This window comes from Nematostella vectensis, chromosome 8 (genome assembly GCF_932526225.1).
Source record: "Nematostella vectensis chromosome 8, jaNemVect1.1, whole genome shotgun sequence".
Classification (NCBI taxonomy): Eukaryota; Metazoa; Cnidaria; class Anthozoa; order Actiniaria; family Edwardsiidae; genus Nematostella; species Nematostella vectensis.
In genome coordinates this window covers 8,596,644-8,609,653 of record NC_064041.1, presented here as the reverse complement: position 1 = coordinate 8,609,653, position 13,010 = coordinate 8,596,644, and the positions used below count along the sequence as shown (strand labels likewise).

The 13,010-nt window shown below is 37.0% G+C and overlaps 1 protein-coding gene across 4 annotated transcripts in view; it reads right to left on the bottom strand.

The window, feature by feature from the left end:
• LOC5519325 (apelin receptor A) overlaps positions 1-12,940 on the bottom strand; it is a 26,911-nt gene extending 13,971 nt beyond the window's left edge. Inside the window, exons 1-3 of one of the 4 annotated variants that reach the window (XM_032364215.2) lie at positions 12,673-12,833; positions 7,805-10,791; positions 2,727-2,778 (exon numbers count right to left, since the gene is read on the bottom strand). In XM_032364215.2, the coding sequence (XP_032220106.1) occupies positions 2,727-2,750 (24 nt within the window). In that variant the 5' untranslated portion in view covers positions 2,751-2,778; positions 7,805-10,791; positions 12,673-12,833. The other 3 variants (XM_032364218.2, XM_032364214.2, XM_032364216.2) reach the window with 3 other exon arrangements.
• Between the last annotated feature and the right edge of the window lie 70 nt (positions 12,941-13,010).

Sequence of the window (13,010 nt, the reverse complement as noted above, 5' to 3'; positions counted from 1 at the left end):
CACCTCTGTTTCTCGCCCGCTCATCGCTGCTAGTTCACACTTGAATTGATAGATAGAAATCCGTTTGGGATCCTGAATTTAAAAAAAAAATGAAAATAGCTGTCTTTGTTTTACATTTCGCGCTTAAAAACAATATCGTTTTAATTTTATAGTAGATTGATTGTGGCGTGTGTGAGGCTTTTCCTTTTTTCCCTTTTCCTACCGCCTTTTGACCAAAAGACAAGGGCCGCTTGCAACTTGTATTAATTTTTCTTTTATCTGTGAACGTGGAAGGTTTTAGCAAACGTTATTATTCGGCGTCGACTTCCCGTATTGAAGAATACACCGTTGGAAATAGCCCATAGTCATGACCACAACACAAGTGATATTCCTCAATCTCTCCTGTATTTCCAGTGCCAGCAGTCGTAAATATTGGGCGGTTTTTCGGTTTTAAAAGCTATTTAAAAAAAAGGAAATTACTGACGTCTCAAATGCACTATTTTATAACCCCTCTCTTTTTTAGTCTATTTAATAAGAAATAAGCAGGTTATGATTAATCAAATCCAAAGGAAAAACCAAATAAACATTCAAAATCAAATTTCAAGGCAAATAATCTTGTTAAAAAACAAGTTCCTCTTTTTCGCTTTAACGCTCGAAACTACAGCAAGACTTACTCTGTCTTGTCTGTTTTGAAATAGGCCTAAAACATAGCATTCCAACCTTCGTTTTTTTCCCTTATTTCCCGTATTTATTGCTCATCTACGTTGGCTGTGGAATTGCCGATGCGCCTGTGAAGTAGGATACAACGGACACGTCTTCGCACGTTTTTCTTATAATATTTCCATATTTTAATTATTGCACTTGAAAGTTATGGCATCGAATAAGTAAGAAACTTTAGCAATTTTTTTACATAATCGAGGGTTATTCTTTAGACACGTTTTTGGGACATTAGGAAGGCTGTTGCTAATACGCGGTTCGACTGTGAGGACGATGACGGAAGAGAAATACACCCTTTTTTTTATAAGAACGTCTAATCTTCAGTTGAGGCTGGGCCGTTCTTATTTTTGGAGCATCTTAAGGCTGATTGTGTTCTTAACGATGTTCTTAAGTTTTAGTGTATATAAAAATATAATACCCAATGAATTATAGGAAGAGAATTACACAAATGATCAATAATAGCAATGATCAATAGCAATTTGATTCTGCATTTTAGAACGCATCAGGACTGAAAAAGTAATATTTTTCTGATATCTGAGCCTCGGCGTGTTCTTCTTAAAATTGTTCTTCTTAAAATTTTGTGAAATCTCAGGCTGGACGTTCTTATAAAAAAGGTTCTTATATATAAAAAAAAAGAGTGTATTGGCAATATAATGTGAATTAACAGATGCCAGGTGCAAGATGATCTTTCTGAGGCAATTTATCCACTCCTAATAAAACCGTAGTATGATCTGTTTCACAAATAAAGTCCTTTAATGGATTCTATTTGTTTCTGGTTAGGGACTAATTCAAATGTATTTTTTTCCGGTAGGGATTTTAATTAAAATTCAATCGATCATAAGCTAAACAAACGTTTACGGGGGAGCTTAAACCTTATATCCTTTTAATTCACAGCATTATTGCAATGTTAGCTTGTGACACTTTGCTCTTAATATTTGTATTTATTTTTTTTGCTTCTGTCATAAGAAGTGATCCAAATAAATCTAGTCGCCAAACGGAGGTAACTCTCGCAAACCGTACGCCCTTTGATCAACTAAACCAGAAATCACATTGAGCTTTTTAAAACCTGGGGAGGTCAGCTTTTTTATTTATTTATTTTGTTTGTTTGGTTGGTTGTTTTCGTGGGATTTCTCTATACTGGGGACCATAAATCCCTTGAATTCTCGAAGAAAATAAAGCCGGTTTTCCCGTGTCGCACCGCAGTTCATTAACTTTTAATAGGGGACGTAAAAGAATCGCTGGGGACGCTAGCCCGTTGTACAGTGACAATGCTTACTCACACTCATTAATGTATATTTGCGTGGAGCAGTCAGTACCCTATGACAGAGCAGTAGCCACAGGGCCATGTAAGATTGGGTAGGGGGGGGGGGCACAAAACAGACACATTTGGGGAGCATATTGGGGAGCACAGCCACGCCCCTACTGGTCATTCCCTTGTAATTTTTAAAAAATATTGGGGGGGACGCGCCTCCAGTGCCTCACCCCCTGCTACAGCCGTGACGAGTAAAACAGTCGCATGTGCAGCACATTTGATCATGCCAATCTCATTTTATTTCAAATCTCATTTTAAATGATATTTAAATTGAATGTTCGCAAGGAGGCCTCGATGAAACTCTCAACTACAATCATTGCGCCTCAACAATCATCGCTACTTGGGAATTAAGAGGTCACTCAGATAATCTTAGAAACAACAGCCTCTCATGTCAATGTTTAATGACAAAATAGTTCTTTTATGGTTAAATCTCGTCAAATGCCAATGTTAAACAACGCCGGCATCGGCAATATTTCCTGGCGCTGGCTCACTCGGTTGACAAAGCAAAGGAAATATTGGCGAACTTTTTGCAGTTTTATCTAACATATTAGGGAAACAAAACAGCTGAGGAAAAAAATCGAATTTTAATTTCTTTTTTTTTTATAAATTACCATGATGGGTGTTTTAAAAACATTTTGTTGTTAGAGCTTTATTTACCTCAAAGTAGCCTAGGTGTGATTTCTCACACTATTTTGGTAGGATAAAAAAAGGAACGTACCTTATCACCTTGAGTAGTCACCATCCATTCAGTCGAAGGTAGATAGTGCGCCCTGCGACAACGCTTAACGTATTAATACTACTGTCTCTTCTTTAAAAATTTCAACATCCAATCATATCACACTACAAGGAATTAAACAGACTTTGCAGGGAGCATAGAAAAAACAATTAGATCTGATTATCTAATAAATTGGAAACTTCTTTTTGTTTTGCACAAATGCGTTTTTTTTTCTTGCCCTAATTACCCGGAAAGAAGTGAATGAACAATCAATGAGAATAAAGCAATACAATATACCAGTGTTCACTTACGTAGGTCTCACCTCATTAACAACGTTTTAATAATGGGAAATTGTTTTGGGGTTCTTTTTTTATTATGATATGAGATTTGGGCAGCTGAATAGCACTTTGTTTACGAAATGAAAATTAACTACACTTGTCCTTTTATCCGCTTTACGTAACATGCAATATTATGTCTAAACTCGCAAAAATTTTCTGTGTGATTATCTTAGAAAGAACTACTGCTAAAATGGATAGCAACTTCCCTGCTAACAGACACCTCATTTCTCCGTATTTCGCTGGGCTGGCGTCTCTTTTCCTCACGAATGCCAGCCCAGCGAAATACAGAGAAAGAAAAGACGCTAGCAGGGAAGATAGCAAATAGTGCGGGGTAAAAAACTTGTTTTCATTCTGTTCGTGCATGATTTGGTTTGCACTGGATAAAAATTTGTTAATAATTTAAGAGGAAATCCTAGCGCTGTTGCCTTGCTAGGTAACTTCCCAGCTGGTTCAGGCCAAAACTTCAAGCTTGACAATTATTTTAAAATAATGAGAAAAAAAATATTGGAACGCTTGTTTTTTTTTTAGACTTCTTGTGTCAAAAATTGATATGCAAGAAAAATAAATGAGAATAGATGCTTCTTTTTTGTATTTGTAACAATAAAGTACCAGTCCGGAGATCCATCGTATCGACGCCTCTATTCTTATCCTTATTAATTTAAAAGCTGTTCAAGCGCGGAACCTCGAAGATCCCCGCCATTTTTAACCTAGTTCGGATGCTTATGTGCTGGTTGCAAAACTTGAAAATTCTAGATAACAGACACCTAGTCCGACACATCCCGACTAAATGAGACATTTCAGTCAACCTGCCATGATGAAGACAACAACAGAGCTTCAAAAAGAGTTTCTAGAATTAAATTAATAATCCTACAAAAACTCCAAGGTAGAGAAATATAAGTGTAAGCCTTAAGTAAAGAGTTAAAACTGTTACCTAAACATTTCATTCAACAGAACATTTCAATTTTCATTAAAGAACAGAAAAAGGGGGAAATGAAAAATGCAAGGGAACCAATAAACAGATTTTAGACATTTCCTTTTTAAGATGATTGATGAAAGTGGAGAAATAAATAGATAAATTATACAAAAGTCATATACGGCGGAAGTAAATTTACCCTATAATTTCATTTGTTTCTTTCAAATTTCAAAGCTGTTTAATATATTTTCCAAATTTGAGAGTGTGGGTACCCTGTGGTACCCCCAAAACCTTCCCAGGATCTTTTTAGCAGATTTTTCACTAAATTAAATATGCAAATATGCCTTAAAATGCAAGAATTTAATGTTTGGCTTACTTTTTCTAAATCTTAGTTTAGTTAAACAATCGTTTTAGAAAAAATCCGACGTGGGTACCCTGTGGTTTTTAACTGGAATAAACAACCACACCTTACGGCCACACCCGGAGTTTTTAGAAGCGTAAACATATATTTTTGGAATCACTATAGAAAGGGCTTTCAGATGATATATGTCTCCCAAAATCTCCGGGGGGTAGGGTTTCACTTTCTGGCCCACGGACTAAATTCTCAGCAAATAATGAACGATGCATGAAATGTCGAACTCCACGCTTCGTTCATACTGTTCTAAATAATCGTGGAAGTGTCTTAAAGTCAGAAACTTGTTATTTAGGCTAAAAATCGAGAAAATTGGAGACAGCCGTGCAACTAGTTTTTTTCTTCCTTTACCGGAAGCCGTGCAAGTAGACACGGCGAAAAAGAAATGTGAGCTGAAATAAATGAGTAATAAATGGTAAGATTTTCGCACTCGTGAAAAGAAAGTGGATGGTTTACTCATTAAAAAGGCCAATTTTATTACCATACCTCAATTCTATGGAGGCTAACTGCAATCTCAATCGGCATTATGATGCTTCCCAAAGAGTTAAAAGACTGAAAAATGTTTATATCGTCAAATCGTTACTATTTTAGAGCATAATTATGTTTAATGTGGCTTGTGAGAGAATAAATCACCAAACAATTCAAATCACAAAAACGATTCATGAATGAAAAGACCATTTTATTGACGATGAGTCATCATCGGCTGCTTCGCAAACCTTCCAAGTGTTGATCGTTTTGCTTTGCGAGTTTTAGTGGTCGTCCACACTAACACGGATCCAAAAGTATCCGGATTCGTTTTGATTCACTTTCGACAGCGTTTTCAAAAGTATCCGGATTCGGTGGATACAGTGCGCGTGTTAGTGTGGACGGAAGGTCTAAACGTATCAAAAAGTATACAAATTCAAACGATTCCGTGATAGTGTGGACGACCCCTTAGTGTGGACGACCCCTTAGTGTGGACGACCCCTTAGTGTGGACGACCCCCTTAGTGTGGACGACCCCCTTAGTGTGGACGACCCCCTAAGTGTGGACGGCCCCTTAGTGTGGACGACCCCCTTAGTGTGGACGACCCCCTTAGTGTGGACGACCCCCTTAGTGTGGACGACCCCCTTAGTCTGGACGACCCCTTAGTGTGGACGACCCCCTTAGTGTGGACGACCCCTTAGTGTGGACGACCCCCTTAGTGTGGACGACCCCTTAGTGTGGACGACCCCTTAGTGTGGACGACCCCTTAGTGTGGACGGCCCCCTTAGTGTGGACGACCCCTTAGTGTGGACGACCCCCTTAGTGTGGACGACCCCTTAGTATGGACGACCCCCTTAGTGTGGACGACCCCTTAGTGTGGACGACCCCTTAGTGTGGACGGCCCCCTTAGCTAGTGCGTTTGCAAAATGAACTTGGAAAAACAGCATTTTGTGTCGTGCAGAACCCACAAAGCATTTTGTGTCGTGAAGAACCTTAAAATCTAACTGGGATAGAGTAAATTTCTGTCAAAGATCTTTTGCAGTGTATGAAGAAGAGATCATATTTTCCGATGAAAAATTTTTCGTAGCTGTTAAAATTTAAGAAGGTCGTTTTATTTAAGCGCAAAAACCATCAAATTAGTGTTAAAACCTATAGGTAAATTTACTTCCGCCGTATTTTCAACCGGATGTAAAATTGCAATGGACAAAACAACAACTTTTAGGCCGAAAAGGGCAAGACCTCGATATTCAGTATCGAGAAATTCTGTTAAATATCGACAAAATAGTTTGTTTGATACTTGGGGTTTACAGGACCTTTAATTGCCATTTCATCATTTCATCAACGTATAAACTAAACAAAACCAATTATTTTTTTAATGCCATTTTTTCAGGGCCTTTCGATGTCTATTGTTTTCAAATTAAAAGTTCCTTTTACTGGAATAGAGTTTTTGAAGAGAATTCCCCTGCACTTAAAGGCTACAGATTCAATATAAGGGTTCCGTCTGTAACGTTTTGCTATGTATTTTTCTCTAATTTACTCACTGTCACATAAAGTCTGTTCCTATCTTTCAAGTTATAGATTCCCCAGCAATTTACACTTGTTTGTAAACCTTTTTCCTTATTTGCAAACCACTCACATCCCCTTCCCTGCGTGACGGGGGGGGGGGGGGGAGGGGGGGGGGGGGATTGAAGCGGGGCGGTTACCGATCACCATGCTTCTGGTTATTATTAAGGCCACCAGTAATTGTACTTGTTATCTTCATTTTTTTTTTCTTTTTGTTGCTTACACTTACATCCTTCTATTCTAAATAGATTTGCTGAGACACTAACAAGAACATATTTGATTTCAATTCTTCAAATCCTAAATGTATAAATGTATTTAATTATGTGACTGTCTACAAACCACCGTTATAACCATGTCAAGAAAATGTCAGCATTCGTAATTATCGGGCGCCTAGTCGGCTGGGAAATCTCTTTTTTATAAACTGCTTCTCTTTTATTACTACGAAAGTCAACGACAAGACGCGATGTTTTACCGCCACAAGCATAACCTTAGCCCGCCAGAACTCTCTAATATTTTCCTAATATTTTGTGTTTATTTTGAGCTGCGTAACTACTAACTTTTGGGGGATTATTTATTTTTTTATTATTTATTTGAATCAACCCATTTTTTTTATAATGATGCTATTCAAGTTTACAAAAATATAGGTCTAACACTAAAATTTATAGAAGAGGAAATCGAATAAAAACGAAATGTTAATTGGAAAGCATTCTGTAGTTCAGTCGTATTCTTGTTCTTTCTTTTACCAATATTAAGAAAAATATATACCAATAGAATTTATCTTACGGCACGTTATGTTGATTCAAAAGCAAGTTTACAAACCAAAACTCGTTGTTTAGTCGCTCCAGTAAAACCATATGCAGATAGATCGACTAGGACCAGACATTTTCATTTTGATTTATTTATTTATCCATCTTTATTTATTCATCTTCTAATTTATTTTTTATTTCCTTAATTATTTTGGTATGCTTCGATTAAAGTAATACCTAAATACTGCTTGGGTTTTGAATGCATTTGAGAAAATGATTGGTATTGAAATGTTCGTGTTAGTGTTCTATATGGAAATAAAATTTATAAGCTACAACCTATAACTGCACTTATTTAGGCAAATAAACAATCATTTCTACATACATTGTCTTAACTAATTTTCCTTCACAGCTGGCGTTGCTATTTGATTAATATTTTTCTAAGAGGTAAATTTTGGTAGGTCTACATTATTCTCAATAGTATAGATTAAGTAGTAGAATGGAATTAATATGAAATTTTAAAAATGAAAATTGTTTATTTAAACAAAAGAATAAGAAGAAGTGCTAATCGAATCAAAAGTCACACAAGCCATAAAAAAATAACGTCTTCTTTTAGTATCTTTATCCTCTAATAATATTCTACTTACCCCGTGTGATGGTGGGAGAAGTCCAAATATTTGGATGTTTAAAATTCACATACGAATCACTGCTGCACCGCTTACTCTGTTCTGCGTTTGTAGCTCTGCGTTTGTAGCCTAAAGCGCGCAAAATTAGCCATGCTGTTTGAAGACATCTTGTGGAGACCCCCAAAATAACAGAACAGCGGATGCGGATGATATTATCGCATTAAAGGGTCTGTTTTGGTCCGCTAAATTACATCTGCTGATAATATTGCAAAAAGTGACATTAAGCTGCGGAAGCCCTTCACTTCGTCTCGAAATGTGATCGATAAAGGGGGGTTCCATCAGCCCCTCCTATATTATCGTTTACATTATTTACTGAAAAAAAAAATACAATTGCAAAAGAAACATACAAAACTATAACTTCATTTGTGGCTAACCGAATGCAGTCGTAAAAAAGGATCGTATATACGCCGATATGGATTTCTGCTACGCCTGGGTTGACAGGCAGTAGGATAGTTGACAAAGTCCCTTTTAATAAAGAAAAAAAAAGGGCCACGAAACTCCAGAACGTGCTATTTGATAAATTAATTGAGCCCATTTGAGGCACCTTGATCGAAAAAGTGCGAAAAAATCGTTTTTCAAAGTGATACGTTATCGATAATTAGAATCAAAACCGAACCTGACGGAGCTCAAAAGGAGAGCATAAGTAGCCGTATTAAACCACCACATTTTGACCCGCATAATAGCTAATAAATATGCAAAGATAAAAGAAGAATTATGTATTATAAATTCGCTCAAAAAGAAAAAAAACACCTTGCCAACATTGCCAACTAGCACGCGAAAGTAACGTCTATTGAACATACGCGTGGCTATCAGGACGTGCTACATCCAAGAAAAGAGAACCAGGAAAACAAATTTCATACCTTTCAGATTAGCTTTGCTAGCATGGAAACTCTATTTAAAATTGCGTCAAGAGCATTCTTTTTCATTGCATAAGTGCCGTCAAAATGTTTTATAAAGTGCGTCCGGTATTAAAAAGTGTGTCAACTATTACAAAGTGCCTCAATTATTACAAAGTGCGTCAGGTATTACAAAGTGTGTCAGGTATTACAAAGTGCGTCAGGCTTTACAAAGTGCGTCAGGTATTACAAAGTGCGTCAGGTTTTACAAAGTGCGTCAGGTTTTACAAAGTGCGTCAGGTATTACAAAGTGCGTCAGGTATTACAAAGTGCCTCAATTATTACAATATGCTTCAATTATTACAATATGCTTCAATTATTACAATATGCTTCATTTATTACAATGTGCGTTCATCGGACCTTGTTGCAACCCTAGCCATAAACTTAGAGTATATGGGAAAAATTCAGCAAGGACTAGCAAGATTCGATAACATGCAATATGTCTTATAAATTGAGAAGGGCTTGTACCATTTTTTTTTTATAAATCTAAAATGTTTTACTAAGGTTATTTACTGAGGTTATAATAAAAAGTATTTCCTAATATTTTTTCGCCTATTTCATTATTTAGTTGCCGACTTTGGTTGCAAACAAAAATTCATTTAAACGTGTTCCATGTTCGAAAAAACTGTTTCTTCAAATATGCTATCCCCCAAAGTGCTACTTTTGAAAAGGGTATCTTTATCTTCTCTTATCTAGCTTATAATTGTATAAAAAAAGCGTTAACTTTGTTTCTAGCTTTTGGAATCTATCTGCATATCTCATTGATTACACAAAATCGTTTACCAATTAGCTATGGGATAAGACAAGACGCGATATAGGCTCCGAAAGTCACGTAGCGCCACGTTTTCGATATTTATTTTTTTTCTATTCAGGACTTGAAACATAACCCCGGATTTGTGTCATCAGGAGATGATAGGGAAGACTTAAGGATATATGTTTCTTGATCACGGAAGGCAATCGGAAGTAGTGACTTCTGTGCTTACTGTCGAAATTAGGCCTGGATACATAATTACGGATTTTTTTTTTTAGGATTTTTAGAGTCAAACGAAATTTTTAGAAAAACTAAAGATTTTTAGGAAATTTCAGGATTTTAGGAAATTTATTTAGGGTTTTAGGTAAAATTCCTACCAAAAACTGCCGATTTTCGGTAGAAATGTGATTCTTTCAACTAAACCGTTCGTCAATAGCTTGGCTATTTAGTCACTGTCATACAAAAAGTACCGGTCAGCGGCTTTGGCCATATTCCCAGAATGCCTTGTTTGCTTCACTGGTAGGAGAGTCAGTATTTAGAAGTTAGTTTAGTTTGTAAAACATGTGTAAATCGTGGAAAGTTATTTCCTGCGATGCGAATAATGATGAATTGCGCAGTTATACAAACCCAATAAATAAAAAAAAACACAACATAAAGATATATATATCTTATAATTAAGGGAGGAATGGCATATTTATGGATGAAAAAAAAAAGCAAATTCGAGATTTTTAGGGGAGAAATCAGGATTTTTAGAGACAAATTCGGGATTTTTAGACATTTTTGGGAGAAACTCCGGAAAGATTTTTAGACCGTTTTTCGGACACTGTTTGGTTTTCGTCCAGAGGATAGCCAGGGGAGTGCACACAGCGAGACTATGATTGGCTCAGAATGGTTTTACTGACGGAACAGAAAATCAAAACAAATCGTTTTTTGAAAACGCGGGTCGCGATACAACGAATTCGACAGTAACGCTACCACAACGCTGTATCATTTTATGTATCCGGGATGTGCAGCAAAACCGTCTTACTTGTATCCGGGATGTGCAGCAAAACCGTCTTACTTGTATCCGGGATGTGCAGCAAAACCGTCTTACTTGTATCCGGGATGTGCAGCAAAACCGTCTTACTTGTATCCGGGATGTGCAGCAAAACCGTCTTACTTGTATCCGGGATGTGCAGCAAAACCGTCTTACTTGTATCCGGGATGTGCAGCAAAACCGTCTTACTTGTATCCGGGATGTGCAGCAAAACCGTCTTACTTGTATCCGGGATGTGCAGCAAAACCGTCTTACTTGTATAGCGCTAAAGCAAAATATTATAGAGAAGATGTTCCTTGATCACGGACCGCAGCCGGAGATACAATGACTTTTGTCCTTTGCGCTACCACGCTATCTAATTTTATGCAAGCCTTGATGATGCAACAGATACGCGTCTACTTGTATAGGGTTTGTGCAAAACAGACATGACGGAAAAACCAGGAAAACGCGAAATTTTAGATAGAGAAAGAAGACACAATTTCTTACAATGGCCATCGGTTCCTTGTATTCCGGACTGATTTTTGAAACACAAACAACGTGAGGCCGGAATGCACATACCCAGATTTTTGCTTTTAAAGATATTTTTTCCTTGATCATTTTTGCGCTATGTATGAGCTCAGGGACGAAAAGCTCAAATTTCAATGACACTTTACAAAAAGTCGCATCAATTTTTAAAAAGTCGCGTTTGATATTTTGTTTGCTATTACTCACTAAGTAATTAGAGGAATTTTCCGCCTTATTAGATCTGAAATGAGCTTATTTAAAGCGTCAATTCATGTTTTTCCGTCATGTCTGCAAAACATTACAGAGAAGGGGACGCTCAAACTCCGCTTGCCGACCCTCCCCCGTTTCCATACTTTCCCCTGCGTTTTCCTCCATTTCCCTCCCTTCCCCTGCGTTTCCCTTATGCTAGCGGGTTTGATTAGGTGTTGACCATGACCATGTTTATGTAAACATCCACCCACGAGGCCATTTCGGTTTATACAAGTATGCTATATGTTGTATACACCCGCGTCACCTAGAATTTTCAAGAACAAGCTGAAAAGGTTCTTATAAACCAAGGTACCTTATGACAAATCAGGCTATTTAGGTTCTTGATTGTTTTTTTTTTTCATTTTCACCGAAAAATTACAGTCACTGTAAAAATCAATGATGAACATAACATTAAGCTCATGTTGTATTTAACACAATGCACGAAACATTTAAGAAAAGTATTTTATCTCTTATTATCAACCGTAAATCACAATTTTGACAAACATTTGAGTTATCTTTCAGATAAGAACCTATTCGTACCAACCAGGCTGATAACTTTCTTATAAAAATGATGCTTAAAGGGCCAAATTTTAGCCTGTAGCCTCTATGTTCCATGTCACCCCCTCCCCCCCCCACCCACCCTATACACACCCTCTCCCTCCACCCCCTTATTTTTTTAAAAGGATGTAGGCCTTTGACAGTGGGAAGTCTTTATAAGAAGGGTGTGGATTATCCTCTAAGCCCCGTTTTGACGGGCGAATAAGAAGTTGATTGATATGGCTTTACATACGCCTGTTTTTGACAAAACGACAGATTTCTCCATAACCCACGACAAAGCGCAATAAAAGCTATGCTCTTGGGAAGTGACATAAAAGTCATAAAATAACGATCTTAAAGACGAGTTCTGAGGAAGAGCAAAGCTAATTATTTGCTGTGGGCCTATTAATTTCAATACTCTAGCCCCTATATTGTTCTCGTGAAAATATCACAAAATAAAGAACTGAAAGCTTTGATGAGATTAGGTCTCCTGTAACACATTTACGCTTGAGTGCTTTAAAAGCACTCACAAATTCTCGAAAAGAGAGCAATACTGAATTTTTTTTATAAAGCTTTCCTTTCCCTTTTTTTAAGGCGAGACAAATTTACTCAGATAAAAAATTGAATAAAAGGAAAGCCCCAAACATCATGACAGCGCTGTCTTTTTTCTGCTCTTAAATATTAATACGTTTTTAGGCGCGCACACATGCTGTGAAATAAACTAAAAGGCCAAAGCGTTTCGGTGAGAAATAATCAATCAACTTTCTCTTCTAATAAACTTGTGTGATTTTTGTGCAGGTATTAGCTTGCTTTTCAATTAGAATTGGATTTGGTTTTTGTTATATTTTATAATTACCTTGCTTGTTACGGTAGATGGAAACGAGGATTCAATTACAGCCCACTATTAACACCACTCGTTCGACGAAGTGGAAAACAGAATTCACGACACGCACCTAACGTCGGCCTCTTGGGCTCTAAGGAATTATACATCGCTTCGTCAAATTATTATCTTAGGATATCTTACCTTCAGCGAGAGATTGATCAGTGAATGCAAATGAAAGAATTGCAAGTGTTTTTTAGCCTTTTGTTTTTTTTTCTACAAACCCATCAGGAATTAAAGTCTTTTCTCAGCTGGTATTTAAATACTGAATATTCAACATCTTAAGTTATATTCCATAAACTCCACAAAAAATC